The 17,451-nt window shown below is 41.0% G+C and overlaps 1 protein-coding gene across 1 annotated transcript; it reads left to right on the forward strand.

Annotated features, from left to right (window-relative positions):
• Positions 1 to 798: 798 nt before the first annotated feature.
• On the forward strand, positions 799 to 16,712 carry LOC146636807 (interferon-induced very large GTPase 1-like). The gene is made up of 6 exons (XM_085349693.1): positions 799 to 892; positions 3,176 to 3,256; positions 3,340 to 3,481; positions 6,811 to 6,990; positions 7,286 to 7,546; positions 11,879 to 16,712. Exons 2-6 carry the CDS (start codon positions 3,212 to 3,214, stop codon positions 16,555 to 16,557), a joined length of 5,307 nt encoding a protein of 1,768 aa, XP_085205819.1. The 5' UTR covers positions 799 to 892; positions 3,176 to 3,211; the 3' UTR covers positions 16,558 to 16,712.
• Positions 16,713 to 17,451: the final 739 nt, after the last annotated feature.

Below are 17,451 nucleotides of genomic sequence, written 5' to 3' on the forward strand. Positions count from 1 at the left end.
TCTCTCTGAAAACAGCAAGGCAGTTCAGATAAATTAACAAAAGCTGGAGAAGAAAATCAATATGGTTTTATATAAAGGTCAATGTGTCTGTTAGTTGTTGGTGTGATGTGAAAGATAATGAGGAGACTTATCCAGAGTAGAGCTGCATTATCAGAAACTATTACACCATATAAACCTGTGTGTAACAGCTGACCTGTATGATGTATAGACAAACATGAAAAATTATTTACCATCTACTCCCAAGCCATCTCTGTCTAAATACAAATACTGTTACAGTGCCATCATTGCTCTGTTTTTTTCTCCAGGCTATTCGAGGCTGCAGGTACTTCTTAAAGTCTGACACACTAATAAGGCCAAATTTTGACAGACAGAAGTTTTAAAAAGAAACTATGTGAACGTCACTCTGCATGCATGTAATTTTATGTACCGATCTCCATGTGTAAATGCAAACAGCAACTCATAAATGTTTTTTCTTCTTTCCCCCCATTCATCCATTTTTGGATCCAAACTTTGAGTTGCCAGGGTGCTGGAGCCTAACCCATTTGTCATAGAGTGACACAGGGATAGATAAGAATATAGCCATAAAGATTCTCTCTCTCAGGCTTTGGACAAATCCCCAGTCTATGCAATAAGAAACAGGCAAAGAAAAAGAAAGAGATTTCACTTAAACCACACCCACATCACTCCAACACCAGGGTGTGTGATTTCCCAGGAAACGAAAGTTAGCATGACTACATCCAGCAGAATAAAAGGGGAGGGCTGAATTTGCTAAGGGATAATAGTTAGGCTGCATTCCTGCCCAGTGCTACTGGTGATGTTTGACAGGGATCAACTCCAAGACGAAAGAACTGCACTTTTCTGATTTTTGGACATGAAAATTTTTCTGTCAAAGGTAAGTCACTATTCTTAAAATTCTTCATTTATCTTCTTGTACTCCGAAATTATCAAAACCATTAAAGAAAGAAAAGAAGAGTTCAGCTGAGGTCTGCTCAATTTCAATAAAATACTGGTATTGCTACTATATTAATAATTAATACTCTCCTCCCAAAGTTTTGCTCTGTGAAAAGGAAAGTCCTAAAAAAATACCCGTGAAATAAGAAATAAGAAATAAGTTTGTCAGAATGCTTTAACTGATAGGACTCAAAGAACAGAAATGTCTCAGAATAGTCTGTTTGCACAGGTGGCTGGTTGACACCCGGCTCTATAATACCTTTAGAGTTACTGGTGAGTTACTTCTCAGGTGAACTGAGTTGCTCTTATCTTTGTGTGTGTGTGTGTGTGTGTGTGTGTGTGTGTGTGTGTGTGTGTACAGTGGTCCCTCGTTATAACGCGGTTCACCTTTCGCAGCCTCGCTGTTTTTTTGTTTTTGTTCTTTTTTATTTATTTTTTTTTTTTGGGGGGGGGGGGGGTAGAGCGCATTGTGTTCTGCGTCCTGATTGGCTGTCAATCAATCGTGCCGTGCCTCCTGTACAGTACAGATTGCGTTCAGCTTGTCAAATTTACGTAAATCTTCGATCGCTAGCAGTCTGACTCTGAAGTGCTGCACTGCATGTTTGTAAGTTCGCTCCCCAACAAACACAACAACAACGTTTTGCACCATCAAAGGCACCAGCAATAGCACCCAAAAGGCAGAGGAAGATGCTAACCATCACACAAAAAGTTGGACTTCTGGACATGCTAAAGGAAGGTAGAAGTTACCGTATTTTTCGGCACCGTCAAAGGCACCTGCGGGTCCCTTTTATTTCATTCTAAAACATCGGCGAGTGCCTTAAAACATCTATAATAATTGTAAAAAAATAAAGTTAGCTACTTCATGAATTTCACCTATCGCAGGTTATTTTTACAATGTAACTCCCCCAATACATGAGGGATCACTGTACACACAAAAACATATGGCATTAACAAAATAACAAACTGCACAGTAAGTAGAGCACAATTTCCTTTGCTTGCCATTGTGAACTGATAAAGAGTATGCTATAATACTACCAACTTATGCCTAAACAAACTACAAAATAGTTAATGATGTCAAGGACAAGGTCATAGTAAGCTAAGTCATGGTTAATTAACATGTTTCCTGTCTATAAACTCAGTCAGAATAGAACAGAATAAGAATGATATCTATATTGCCACACGTGGTACATTAGTAAACACCTGAGAACCTTAAATACAGGAAATAATACACTGTAGATCAGGGGTGTCAAATGAGCCGCGGGCCACTGCTGGCATTGTCATCTCATTGGAGGGCCACTTTAGTGTTCAAGTAGAAACAAACAAACAAGAACACCCTCACTAATATTTCCTAAAATGTAGTGTTTTGTTTGTTTGTTTGTTTTATTTAAAATATCGGATAATAAGACAAAACTGCAAACGTGAAAGCTTCCAAGCAAACTAGACTGGTTTGCTCAGAAGCTTTACTCCAATTGCCCCACCTATGCTGTCAGCAATTTGTTCTCCAGTCTAGTCACATATCACTACAACAACATGGTCTCTTATGAAGTCCCAAACACAAGAAAAGACTTAATAGGTCCAAATCTTTCACAAACTACTCACTTGAATAAATACTAAGCATTAGATGGCAAACAGGAAAAGACAATGATGATGTGTGCATTTTAAACATGACACAGTTACTGTGCAACTTTAATAGGTGGAGAATCTGACAGTAAATGTTTCTTCTGTATACTGTACAGTTCAACTATAGCACTGATATAACAGAAGATTACAATGTGGAGTAGTTTGTCATAAATGATTTATCTGAATGAATTCTATGTAGCTGTGTCTTTAACTCTTTAATTCAAAGTACATCAGAGAGTAAGTGAGTGAGAGAGACAGCATCAAAGATAGATAGGGAGTGGACAACTATTGCACAAGAAAGAATAAATGAGAAGACACACGAGAGTGCTGAAAATAACATGTAAGAGGTGATGAAAAAGGTGTAATGGGTGACTTTATAAGTTCTTAAATTCATTATTATTTTTGGTTTTAACTTTTTAAATAATTTATTTTTAATAAGAATAAATCTAAAACTGCTAAACAACAATCTACTTCTATTGTGGTTTACCAGGATAAACTGCAGAATGAATATACAATAGTACTCATACTGTAGATTTATTCTGTTTCCTTTTAGGTGCATGTTTTCTAAAGTTAACCTTTCAAGCCTTTTTCCTGCTGCTTGTAGTGAGACTACCTTTGAACAAACTGGAACACATGTGGGATGACTGACAGTCGATTCACAATGAATGATTCAGAGGAGGAAGAGGTAAACAAATGTATGATATGGGAATAGAACTGTATTAGAATATAACAGCATAATAACTGAATAACTCATGAACTAATTTAAAGGAGTTCCATGATGCAGTGGATACCTTCGTTGAGCCGGAAGAAGATTCTCTGATTCCCTGGCTGCACCAGGTCATTCCCGATGAGAATGCTTCCGTGGAAGGCTTCCACACTGTTCGGGCGGACAGGGACAGCATCGCTAGCGGTAAGCGTAAAGGAGGTGGGCTTGCTGTTTTAGTTAACAACCGGTGGTGTAACCCTGCCAACATAACAATCAAAGAAAGGATTTGTTGCCCGGACACTGAACTGTGTGCTGTTGGACTCAGGCCGTATTATTTACCCAGGGAATTCTCTCACGTCATCTTGGTGGCTGTCTATGTTCCCCCCTCTGCTAACCCCACAGCTGCATGTGACACTATCCACTCTGCCATAGCTCGGCTACAGACTCAGCACCCGAGTGCCTTTATTGTGATCTCGGGTGACTTCAACCATGTATCACTGGACAATACACTACCAACATTCAAACAATATGTGGACTGTCCCACCAGGGGAGAGAAAACTTTAGACTTACTGTATGCTAACGTCAAGGATGCATACAGCTCCTCCTCCCTCCCCCCACTTGGTAGGTCAGATCATAACCTGATTCACCTCACCCCCCGCTATGTGCCAATTGTGAGGAGGGAACCTGTGACCACCAGGACTGTCAGGAGGTGGTCAGAGGAGGCAATAGCGGAACTACAGGGCTGTTTCGAGGTGACCGACTGGGAAACACTCTGTGAGCCTCACGCCGAGGACATCAATGGGCTTACTGAGTGTATCACAGGCTACATAACTTTCTGCACCGACTCCATTGTTCCAGCTCAGACTGTTCATTGTTACCCAAATAACAAGCCGTGGGTGACTAAGGACATCAAAGCCCTCCTCAACAACAAGAAGAGGGCTTTCAGAGGGGGCAACAAAGAGGAGGTGAGGAAGATCCAGGTGTTACTAAAGGACAAGATCAGAGAGGCTAAGGACAATTACAGGAGGAAGCTGGAGTGGAAACTCCAGCAGAACAGCATGAGAGAGGTGTGGAGGGGCATGAAGACCATCACTGGATTCAGGCCAACCAACAGCAGGGGAGCTGAGGGAGGTGAGAATAGAGCCGACGAGTTGAATCTGTTTTTCAATAGATTCGACACCACAGTGTCTGCTCCTACCCCCACAACCTCACCTGCAGTCAGCCTGGAATCCAGAGCCACACCACTGTGCCAGCCTCTCTCTTCACATGTTGCCTCCTGTGAGATTCCTGAAACCCCTCCCCCACCCATCACCTTCACTCAATACCAGGTTGAGATGCAAATGAGGAGACTTCACTCAGGCAAGTCTGCTGGACCAGACGGAGTGAGTCCCCTTGTCCTCAAGACCTGTGCCCCCCAGCTGTGTGGAGTCTTTCATAAACTGTTTATGCTGAGTCTGAGTCTGCAGAGGGTCCCGGTGATGTGGAAGACATCATGCCTCGTCCCTGTACCAAAGACGCCTCGTCCCAGTGGCCCCCAGGATTACAGGCCCGTGGCACTGACCTCCCACATCATGAAGACCCTGGAAAGGCTCATCCTGGACCAGCTGCGACCCATTGTAAGACCACATCTGGATCCCCTTCAGTTCGCTTATCAGCCTCGTCTCGGAACAGAGGACGCCATCATCTACCTGCTCAATCGTGTCTACACCCATCTGGACCAGCCGGCGAGCACTGTGAGGGTCATGTTTTTTGACTTTTCCAGTGCTTTCAACACCATCAGGCCGACCCTCCTGGGTGATAAGTTAGCAGCGATGCAGGTGGATGCTTCTCTGGTGTCCTGGATTGTTGATTACCTGACAGGAAGACCACAATATGTACGTCTCCCACAGTGTGTGTCTGACAAGGTGATTAGCAATACAGGGGCACCACAGGGGACTGTCCTCTCCCCCTTCCTCTTCACCCTCTACACCACAGACTTCAGCCACTGCACAGAGACCTGCCATCTTCAGAAGTTTTCTGATGACTCTGCGGTGGTTGGATGCATCAGCAGGGATGATGAGACAGAGTACCGGGCTGTGGTCAACTCCTTTGTCACGTGGTGTGAGCAGAATCATCTGCAGCTCAACGTGGCAAAGACCAAGGAACTGATCGTGGACTTCAGGAAGACCAGGAAACACTTGACCCCTGTTTCAATCCAGGGGGTCAGTGTTGACATTGTGGAGGACTATAAATACCTTGGAGTACACATTGACAATAAACTGGACTGGGCTAAAAACACCACAGCACTTTACAGGAAGGGCCAGAGTCGTCTCTATTTTTTGAGGCGACTGAGGTCCTTCAACATCTGCCAGAAAATGCTGAGGATTTTCTATGAGTCTGTTGTGGCCAGTGCGATCCTCTATGCTGTTGCATGCTGGGGGAGCAGGCTGAGGGTCGCAGATGCCAACAGACTTAATAAACTGATCCGTAAGGCCAGCAATGTTGTGGGGATGGAGCTGGACTCCCTCAAGGTGGTGTCGGAGAGGCGGATGCTGTCCAAGATAAAGACAATGTTGGATAACACCTCCCACCCACTCCATGACATGTTGGTCAGCCACAGGAGCTCGTTCAGTGAGAGACTGAGATTACCGAAAAGCACCACTGAACGACACAGGAAATCATTCCTGCCTGTGGCCATCTCCCTGTACAACGCATCCACTTAACACACTGTTTGCTGCTACAGCTACACATGTTTCTTTTCCAGCTATTTATTTATAAGTGACTTATGTATGTATGTATGTATATATATGTATATATTGTACTATTCTTAGTTAGTGTATTGTCTGTCTTGTCTTAATGTTGGTTTAAAATGGAGCACTGTAACAAAAAATAATTTCCCCCAGGGATCAATAAAGTATTCTGATTCTGATTGATTCTGATCATCACACTAAGTGAAAAAACTTCATGAGTGCAGATTCAGATAAACAAAATGCACCAAATACTACAGTGCTCAAGTGTTAAGGTTTTTTAATCACTTTTTGTTTTAATAATCTTTCATTGATTGGCCATTAGTTAACTGTCCTTTGAAGACAATGCATTTGTTAAAAAGTAGTTCAATCATCTATGTGGAAGTCCAAAGGAATCCAGGTGGGAGTAGAACACCACTTTCCTGTCCTGAGTTCTCTGACAGTTCGCCAGAATTGCTTGAAGGCAGACCAACAGATTTTTTGAGTTGGTTTACTCTTTGAACTCCTCCCACACCCTGAGTTTTTGTTTCAGCCACCACCAGAGCCATGTTCTGCCTATCCAAAATTGATCATTGACCTGAGACATGTCCTGGTGTCACATGCACTTATAGATACCCTTATGATCAAACATGGTGTTCATTATGCACAAGCTGCAGCTGTAATTTCAGTCAAACTTGAAAATGTTGATTTAGGAGTAGAAGCTTCTTTCTTGGTCAGGGGTTTTCTGGGGTTTTTGACTATAGAAAAAATGCTCCATTTAAACTTGTTAGTGTGGAGATACTGAGCAGCTTTTTTATTTTCTGACAGATAATCCTCCAAGAGGAGAATTAACTGCTCTCCATGCTGGCAGTGAGGCTGTTCCTCTAGGCATGACACCTATTGGAGAAGACTGTTTGACTGTAGCCATTCAGCAACTAAATCTGGGGACAGTGCATGTAAGGGTAGCAGAGAACGGAGAGGAAGTCCCAGCAGCTTCTGTCTTTACAGGTAAATCTTGATATCAGTTTTATTGCTCTAATGTATAAAGCAGTTGTATAATATGCATAATATGTCCTTTAAGTTTAGCATTTTTCTGTGCTCTTAACATGCTATAGTATGTTAGTCTACTTCTTACTTCTAGCAGACTTCTTCAGGTGTGCTGTGAGTTTAATTTATAAAAGATTTGTCAAACTAATGTGAAAGCAACCAGGAATTTTAAATACTCATAAATGTAAAACTTAGCATGTCAAACCAATTTTTTTAAATGTCAAATTTTGTCAAATTCATTTTGTCATTTTCACAGAGCCCAGCCCTCCTATCCAGATTATTGCAAATGAGGTATGCAGTGATTCGGTGTCTCTGCAGTGGGACACTCCTGATGGTGAAGTAGTGAGCTACACTGTGACTTGTTGCAGCGAGGGGAAAACTGTGCAAGAGCTAGCAACAGACACAAACAGTCTGACCTTCAGCTGCCTGAAGCCAGGGGTGTGTTACTCCTTCCATGTATCTGCACAGCTTAAAAATGGAACGCAAACCAAGCAAACAGTAACATCTGTTAAAACAAGTAAGTGAAAATTTGATTATGACATGACATGATTTAAAATATGATTGTGAAAAAAATTTAATTATATCAGTAAGAAAACTGTATTCAGTAACCATACAATCACATCTATCAATCTATGGAATATTATTTGGACAGACAGATCTAAATTATTATCATATGCGAATGATCATTACATTCATTATAAAATTACATATGGTTCCATCAATATTACTTTTGATTAAAAATATTTTTGGGGTATTTACTGAAACATCTTCCTGTTTCAGTAATTGCTGGTTTCATATAGAAAAGTAGAGAAGCCAGGATTTGTTTGTCGCTGTTAAATTTTCCCTCTTTATCATGGAGAGGTCTAATGTCCAAACTTATATCTGTAGGGGATGCGTTATAGGGATGCTAAATTGAGGTCCTTTATGTTTCAATTTTTAACAAATCATATTATTATCTGTGCCCTTATCGGGCATAGATGGGATCTTGTGGCATTTGCCATTTCTTTATACTATAACACTGTGAAAAAATACTAATCATAACTAATTCCTTTGTTCCTCAGATCAGTCAAATTTGGTATCAAATGAGGAACAGTTTAAAAGAACCAGAATTTCTGTTTTAATATAACATCTAATGTATTTTAGAAAGCCATATATTCAATCTGATACAAAACATTTTTTTTTATTTCTGAAAGTATCATGTCAGAAGTTCATAATGTGTGTAGTGCCTATACTCATCAACGAACAGACACAATAACCCACATAGCAGGTCTGGCCCGGATCTGGTATTAAGCCGGCACTGCTGACTAACTTCTGGCATGATAAGACGTATGTCATCCAGATATGGGCCAGGTCTGGCAATGATGCCACTGAACTATGCAAGAGCTAGCACTTTCAGACACTGAGATTCACCCTATAGCTGTCAGCGATCATGCTCCTGTATCTTTAACACTAATGCACAAGAATAATACTACGCCAAGTAAAAACTGGAGATTTAATACATCACTACTTAAAGATGAAGACTTTATTAAATATTTTAAAAAAGAGACTCAAACAGTCTCAGTCAACAGACTTTAGCGAGCAAAGTTCAAAGAGAGGGAGGCAGTCCTAAGCAGCAGCCCCCAGAGTGAAAGATCTTCAGCCTTTTGTAGCCATAGGTGAGCACAATGGAGCACCACAGGATCCCTAGGCAGCCATTCGTCTATGTCGGTTGACATACTTAACCTCTGCATACAGGAAGGCTGGCATGGGACTCCAGCTAACCAATGGTCAGCGAGTCCTGACACTCTTAGATTTCCTTGAAGAGAAAAAGGCTGTCCCACTCCTTCCGAGGCTCAGGGCCGTAACACCCTTCCCAATAAATAACAAAACTAGATTTTGTATACACAGACTTCACAGTTCACAGCAGAAAATAAAACAAGTCATACTCACAACCTGGACAGGCCATCAGCTAGTATATTTTCCGATCCTTTTTCATGCCGAATCTCTAAGTTGTATTCTTGCAGATAGGGCCCATCGCATGAGGAGTTGATTGTGGTTGAACATTTGAGCAAAGAAAACAAGAGGGTTGTGATCAGTGTACAGGGCTCTAGACTAACTTTTTGCCATGGGCGTACCGGTACACCTAACTTTAAAAAGTTAGGCGTACCGGCACAAAAGTTAGGCGCACACAAATTTTATAATAATTGATATAATATAATGTGTTTTTCTGGATACACTGTGCTTTTTCAGCATTCAAAGATTGATGACACCGTGTCAGAGCACTGGCTATGAATTTCAGAAGGATCAGGCCTTAACAGAAAAGTTAGCAATAGTTCTTTTCCTATTACAGCTACATCCACTTCTGTCGTGCCTAGGCTGCTCACTAAGGCTGGGTATCATCACTGATTTCTATAATCCATTCGATTCTGGTTTTCAAAGTCCCGATTCGATTCAACTTAGCCTCAGACAGTCAGAAATATTATAACTCTGATCATTTATCAGTACTGACTTCATCAGAATTGTGAACATCACAGCAGATGCCTTTGAGTGAAAGTAACTGAGAATAAAACAGAAAAACATGAAGGAGATTTTCCTGGTCTGGCTTTTTATAGCAGATAACCTTAAAAAATATTCTACAATGTTCTGCATATAAAGTTTAAATTACTTCAGTATTGAACAACAGAAAAAATAGGCTTTCTTGTCCGAGGTCATTTAAGTGAAAAAAAGAAAAAGACAGCAGCCGACAGCGCTGTAAACAACGGTAGACTGGTGGGTAATAAGCGAATGAATAATACAGAAAACAGAGATTGGAGACGGGAAACTGTTCTTGAAGTACAGAGAGAGATAGAGAGAGAGCTAGCTGTGCACGAAGTGTGATTTTAATAGTCGTGGAAGCAAAACAGCAAAATTCATGACGCATTGATCAAATGTGAAGCGCAGTTTGCTGCTTCTTTTGCTGCTGGCTCGGTGAATTTTGGTTGGAGAGACAAAACCTGCAGCTCAGAATCAGCGCAAAAAGACGTAATCACAGCGTGGACCGGACGCATCAGAACCGCTAAGCTCCGACAGCGTGTCCGTCTACGGGCCGTCGAGTGAGAAAGCCGAGAAAGACAAAGTTGATTGTGATGCGTCGGTCCGCTCTGTGTTTACGTCTTTGTGTGGAATCCGTGTACCTGCTCTCATTTGCTGTTTGGTTGTTGTTGAAATGGTTTTGTGAGCTTTAATCTGAGAATCTGGCGTTTCTGGCAAAACACAGTTATATTTAAAAGTCGATTCAGGATTTAATGAATTGATATCGCTTTATTCAAGCTACTCACCTCCCACTTCCACCTGCACTTTCTTCTGGACCACGGCCAATCAGAGAGGTCCCGCCCCTGACTATCTCTGATTGGTTTAGTCCACGATAGGGGCATAATGTGTGTCTGTTGTTGACCACAGGGAAGGTTGAAGATTTTTTTTTTTTTGCTACCCAAACAGTTGGTCGCACAGGTGCAACCAAATTTTTTTTTTAGTCGCACCACTGAAAAATTTGGTCGCACTCTAGAGCCCTGGTGTATACTACAATGGGTAATTCAATTCAATTCAATTCAATTTTATTTATATAGCACCAAATCACAACATAAGTTGCCTCAAGGCGCTTCATAGATACAGAGAAAAACCCAACAATCATATGACCCCCTATGAGCAAGCATTTTGGCAACAGTGGGAAGAAAAAACTCCCTTTTAACAGGAAGAAACCTCCGGCAGAACCAGGCTCAGGGAGGGGCGGCCATCTGCTGCGACTGGTTGGGGTGAGAGAAGGAAGACAGGATAAAAGACATGCTGTGGAAGAGAGACAGAGGTTAATAACAGATATGATTCAATGCAGAGAGGTCTATTAACACATAGTGAGCGAGAAAGGTGACTGGAAAGGAAAAACTCAATGCATCATGGGAATCCCCGGCAGCCTATGTCTATTGCAGCATAACTAAGGAAGGATTCAGGGTCACCTGGTCCAGCCCTAACTATATGCTTTAGCAAAAAGGAAAGTTTTAAGCCTAATCTTAAAAGTAGAGATAGTGTCTGTCTCCCGAATCCAAACTGGAAGCTGGTTCCACAGAAGAGGGGCCTGAAAACTGAAGGCTCTCCCTCCCATTCTACTTTTAAATACTCTAGGAACAACAAGTAGGCCTGCAGAGCGAGAGCGAAGTGCTCTAATACGGTGATATGGTACTACAAGGTCATTAAGGTAATGTGCTGGACCCCAGGTAAACATGGAAGTCCTGGAGAGCTAGCAACAAAGCCAAGACAAAAACACAGGGACACTATTTGGTCTGGTCTCTATGTGTCCTGTTCCCGTCTCTGTATTTGTTTACCTCTCCATGTTGCCGTTCGTGTTTTGTTACTTCCTGTTTTATTTTGATAGTCCCTTGTCTGTGTTCAGTTTTGCTTCCCCTGTCCTGTTAATTAGACTGTAATCTGTTGTGTTTCCCAGATGTGCCTACTCTGTCCTAATCTCCTCCTGTGTATTTAAACCCTCAGCTTGTGTCTGTTCTTTGTTGTGTCCTCTCTCATGTTGTATGTGCGTCTCTAAGTCTGTTTGTCTCTTGCCTGTAATCGGTTTACTCCTGTTCTGCCGTGTTAGCATTTTTTGCTACTGTGTCAGCTATAAGCTAATAAAAGCAGTCTTTTTAAGTTCGGTCTGTCTCACGAGTCTTGCACTAGGGTCCTAATCCTTCATGCCAGAGAACGGTCACATGACTCTTGTTTTACTGAGTCAACACTACAGATATAATTATTATACCGGGATGACTTTAAGTTTGGATCCAAGCATATTGAGAAAATTAACTAACCATACAATATGTTTAATAATCACTGTCTTAATCCACAGAAACACAGTTTGAGAGCTTACTGAAGGATCTTGGCTTGGACCAGCACTACACCGTGAAGTTGTCACTCAGCAAAATACTTGAAATTGATGAGAAGACCATCACTGATCTACCTGCCAAGTGTGAAACAGATCTTCCATGGTACTTTTTAAAGAAACTGATGATGGGTAATGTGACAGCTAGGAATGTGAAATATATACCTGTTTGTGACTCAAACTGTGACGATCAATTAGGGAGTACAAAGTTAGATCTTAAAAATATAGTCCATAGCCCAAAGACAGGTGTTATGTTAAATCCACTCGATATAATCACTGCTCTCTTTCTGTGTTCTGATGGTTTTCTACAGCAGGAAATGTCACTAAAAATGTCCATGTGTCAGTTCTCTGTTCCTCTGCTGCTTTCTAATCATGACATGAAACAGTGCACACTCATGCTGTGGGCCATGAGAGATATTGTTAAAAAGTACAGACCTCAGTCTCTGTCAGAATCCAAGGGCTTCATTGAAGACAGAATCGTTCTCTCTGAACTTCCAATGATCTCTTTTGTCAGACTGGGTGAGTGCTCCTTGTCCAAGTCAGAGATTCTCAATAAGGTTCTGAGCAATTCTCAGCAGTACCATGACACCTTTGTTCATCGCAACATGGAGTGTGGTGACAGTCCAAGAAGAATATCCAACGGACTGACTGAAATTACTTGGTATCTTCCTTGTGGAAACACAAACATTGATATTTTCAGTCAGCCAGTGGCTGTAGCTAACCTTCGTGGGGACATTGCTTCATTTGAAACACAATACTCCTTTCTGTGTCAGACATCTGCAGCAGTTTTTGTGTTCTTTGACCATTTGGACTCTGAGTGCAGTCTACTTACTAACCAACACCACAAGGCACAGATCTTCTTGGTAGGTAACTATGAGAGCCAGAGCTTCAGTTTAGATACTTTAGAAACAGTAGCAACAATGTTGGGCTTGACTAACAACAACATCATTATTAAGACAAAACAAAAAAATGCTGCCGATTTTGTCAAAGGCTTGAGGAAAACAATCAGTGATGTAGTTGAGAACTCACAGATAAAGATGCAAACAGAGCAGATGGCAGAAATTGCCCATGAACTGGGAATCCTGGTTGATGAAGACTCTCCAGAGTGCCAGACTGCAAAGACAAATGCAGAAGCCATCACTGCTGAAATTCAAGATATCCATATATTCAAAGAAGATCAGCTTCCACGGCAAGGTGAAATATGGAAAGAACTGACCTGCTTAGAGAAGGAAGAATTTCGGCTTAAAAAAGTTGGCTCCAAAAATATAGAAGATTACAAAAGTGAACTTCAGCTGCAGAAAGAAAAACTGAGGAAAAGGCAGAACTCTTATGACATGTCGACAGCTATGACATGTTTCATCAATGCAATATCAAGCCCAGGAACAGAGAGGTTTTATTTCCTGAAATGGATGCGAATGAACCTCGATAACCTGTCTCGCATAAAACTGTCTGAACTTCGGGAAAAATATAAAGAAAAATGCAAGAACTCTGAGAACAAAGAGGAGATCAAAGAAATTGACAGACAAATTTCCAACAGCTCACTGGGGACTGAACACTTCTTCCGTGAAATGGGTCAGATCTATGAAGCTTCACTGTCCCTTCCAAAAAAACATCCAGCACGTCAACAGCTGCAGCATCTGCCCAAACTGTGTGCAGAGTTGTTGCTTGATGGATTTCCTCTTGAGCTTGTAGATGGAGATGCATCCAACATCCCTCTCAGATGGGTGAGTGATGTTCTCTCTCAGCTCAGTGACGTGGTTTCTCCAAACAGAAAGATACGTGTAGTCACAGTTCTTGGAGTTCAGAGCACAGGAAAGTCCACTCTCCTTAACACCATGTTTGGAGTGCAGTTTGCAGTCAGCAGTGGTCGATGTACTCGAGGTGCCTTTATGTTACTCATCAAAATCAATGAAGACATGAAAAAGGTCCTAAATTTTGACTTCATGGTGATCATTGACACTGAGGGCTTAAAGTCACCAGAACTTGCACAACTAGACAACAGCTTTGAGCACGACAATGAGCTTGCAACACTTGTTATAGGGTTGAGTGATGTCACCATTGTCAATATTGCAATGGAGAATTCAGCCGAAATGAAGGACATCTTACAAATAGTTGTGCATGCTTTTCTCAGGATGAAGGAGGTGGGCAAAAAGCCTAAATGTGTGTTTGTTCACCAGAATGTGTCCGATGTTTCAGCCCATGAGAAGAACTTACGAGACAGGAAACTGCTCCTGGAACAGTTGAATGAGATGACCCAGGCAGCAGCCAAAATGGAAAAGAAAGAGGAGAACAAGAGCTTCACTGATGTGATGGAGTACAGTCCAGACACTGGGAACTGGTACATTCCTGGACTCTGGAATGGAAACCCACCAATGGCACCAGTCAATGCAGGCTACAGTGAGGCTGTATATGAGCTCAAGAAAAACATCATCCAACTGCTGGGAAACTGTGAGTCATCTGCTAATGATATCATGGAGTTTAAAGAGTGGATGACAAGTCTCTGGACTGCAGTAAAGCATGAAAACTTTATCTTCAGCTTCAGAAACAGCCTCGTAGCTGATGCATACATGAGACTCTGCACAGAATTCAACAAATGGGAGTGGGAATTCAAAAAAGAGATGTACACCTGGGTTACAAACACAGAAACAAGAATTTCCAATTTTGGTAAAGTTGCTGTAAAATCTGAATCGTCTGACATGAGAGAATTTCTCATATGTTTGAAAAGTGTAGCCTCCACACTGCTGTCTAGATGGGAGACAAAACTTCTCGAAAATCTGACACAGTATTTTCAGCAAACAGAGGGTCATGTTTATCTGGTTGAAGGATACAAAGAGGAATTCTCAAACAGTGTAAAGAGCCTTCGGCATGAAATGGAGAGATCTGTTTTTAATCAGCTCACAGCAGCAGCAGAAATCAGAGAGGGGATGAGAGAAATTGAAAAAATTAAAAAGAACCATACACAAGAGATTGAAAATGCAGTTTGTGTGTTGATAGATGAATGCAAAAAGAAAAAAGTCCAGATGACAGACAAAGAGCTGGAAAAAGAGTTTGATAAGATGTGGAATGAAACACTGGAGAAACTTTCTTTTTGTGAACAAAAGACCTTCAGTGTCTTCACCAGCGTATATCACTTCCTGCGAATCAATCTGTCACACAGGGGGAGTCATGCATGTGAATTATTAAGTCAACAATGTCTGGAAGATTGTGGAAAAAAGCCTTTCAAATATACAGCTGAAGGATTCTACAACAAATGTAAACACAAACTCAGCAAGATGTTCAACATTCAAGATCACACAATGGCTGTACAGCAATTGGCTGACAGCATCATCAATTTTTGCACTCAGTTTGTAAGTGAGAAAATGGAAAGCAGAAACAATTACCATGAGACCTACATCCAGGAGATCCTACACATGATTGATGGGAGTCTACAGTACAATCACGATGTTAAGACAGACATCGAGTTTGAAGTTTCTCTGAAACAGCACATCTGTGGATTTGCAGCCAGAGAGTTTCAGAAAATGCACGAAGATTTCATCCAAGCAAATGATCCCTACAGATGTCTGATGAAAAACAAGGAAAAGTTTCGTGAGGATTTCAAAGACATCTTTAATAAAAGAGACCAGTGTCAGAAGAAGGCAGAAGAATTCACCAACAAATGCTTGAAGCCTGCTGTGGAAGACTTTGTTAATCGCTCCCTGGGTCCTAATATCATTGATGACATGCTGACATGTGAGCAGTTCAGCACACGAATGTCCTTCCAGTATTCAGTTTTATTGGATTTACTCTCAAAGAATGATTTAAAAAACTATCTGAGTTATATTTTTTCATATGAGGATTATGTAAAAGCATGGATTTACCACCAAATAGTGGAGCGCTACTCAAATGTGTCAACAGCATTTGAATTTGAGGACCGACATCTCCAGTCATGTATCAGAAGCATAAATGATGCCATCAACAAGGCAAAAACAGGAAAGAGTCATGACTTGAAGACATTTGTGGAAAGCATTCGCAAAGATCTTGATAAACTGGTCATTTCCCAGGATGCTTTTGATGCTTTCATGATCCTAAACAATGCTGATAAGGAACAGTTTGCTGATTGGCTCACAGTGTCTGTGAATGACATGGGAAACATTCTTACGAGTGAATTTAAAAAGTCAAACTTTGAAAGAAAGCTAAAACAGCTCAATATGAAACCACACAATGAGCTTTTTACCAGAGTGATTGGTTGCGGCAAACAGTGTCCATTCTGTGGCGTGCCCTGTGAGGCAGGAGGAGGAGCCCATTATGAGCACTTTGCTTCACTGCATCGACCACAAGGTCTGGGTTCATATAGGTTTGTTAGAACACAAAAACTTGACACTGAAATATGTTCCTCTCTTGTGATCAGTGATGCATGTTTTTGCAACAGTATTACAAATGGTAAATATCATCCCTATAAGTGTTACAAGGAAATGTACCCAGACTGGAATGTCCCTCCAGATGCGAGTCTTGAAGCATCCGACTACTGGAAATATGTGATGGCGAAGTACAACAAAGAATTTGCTAGTGCGTATAATGCCAGACCTGCTGATATTCCTGCTGCTTGGAAAAATATCACAAAACAGCAGGCAACAGAAAGCCTTAAAGTGTCCTTCTGGATCAAGTAAGATGGACTTTGTCTGATAGAACTGATTTTACGTGATTGATAAATAGATAGATATTGTTTTTACATTATTGATACTTTTTCCAGTTTAATTAAATTACTTTGAATACATAACAACAACAACAATAATAATAATCATTGTGAATGATTTATGACATTTACTGCATATTTACTTTTTACCTAATGGTTCAAATTGTACAAGGATCTTGAAGATTCAAACTGGGATTTTCATTATGATGAATTATAATATGTTACAGACTGGACCTCAACTGAGTGTGGTCATTTTGTGAGTGAGCACAACCTGTCCTTGTTAATGACCTTGAATATGTATGTTTTTCTTTTTAAATATAACATATCAAATGTCTAAGATAAACCAAATAGTTTCCAATAGTATCCTTTCTGGCACCACTGCATTGACAAAAGTATTGGGGCCCACCTCTTAATCTTTGAATTCAAGTTTTTATAAAAATTAAACACTTGTGCAGTGTCTTTACAAACATTTGGGGAAAAAAAGTATAATTCTAAAGAGCTCACAGAATTTAAGTGCAGTATTTTAATAGGATGACACATATCATAGTGATAGCTGTAGTAGGTTTAGTAGTGGCTCCATAGTGTAGTGGTTAACACTTTTGCTTAACAAGTGAACGGTTTCTGGTTTAAACCCAATTAGAGACACAAATCCCTTTTGGGTTTGCATCACAGTCTGCTGTGCACCAGATGTGCTGTAGTGTATTTCTTGTGGTTCTCCACTCTGCCTTGGTAGACCACCATGTCTATTTTTTACATCAACCTTGCACAGAGAAGGAAAAGGCAGCAGGAAGTCAGGTACAGATACATAGAGAAGCCTTTCAAGTTTCAAAATAAAAGATTCACTGCAGATGCTGTTCAGCATACTGAA

The sequence above is a fragment of the Diplotaxodon limnothrissa genome, linkage group LG3 (genome assembly GCF_057381915.1).
Source record: "Diplotaxodon limnothrissa isolate DT_005_m linkage group LG3, D_limnothrissa_male_GT1.1, whole genome shotgun sequence".
NCBI classification, from domain to species: Eukaryota; Metazoa; Chordata; class Actinopteri; order Cichliformes; family Cichlidae; genus Diplotaxodon; species Diplotaxodon limnothrissa.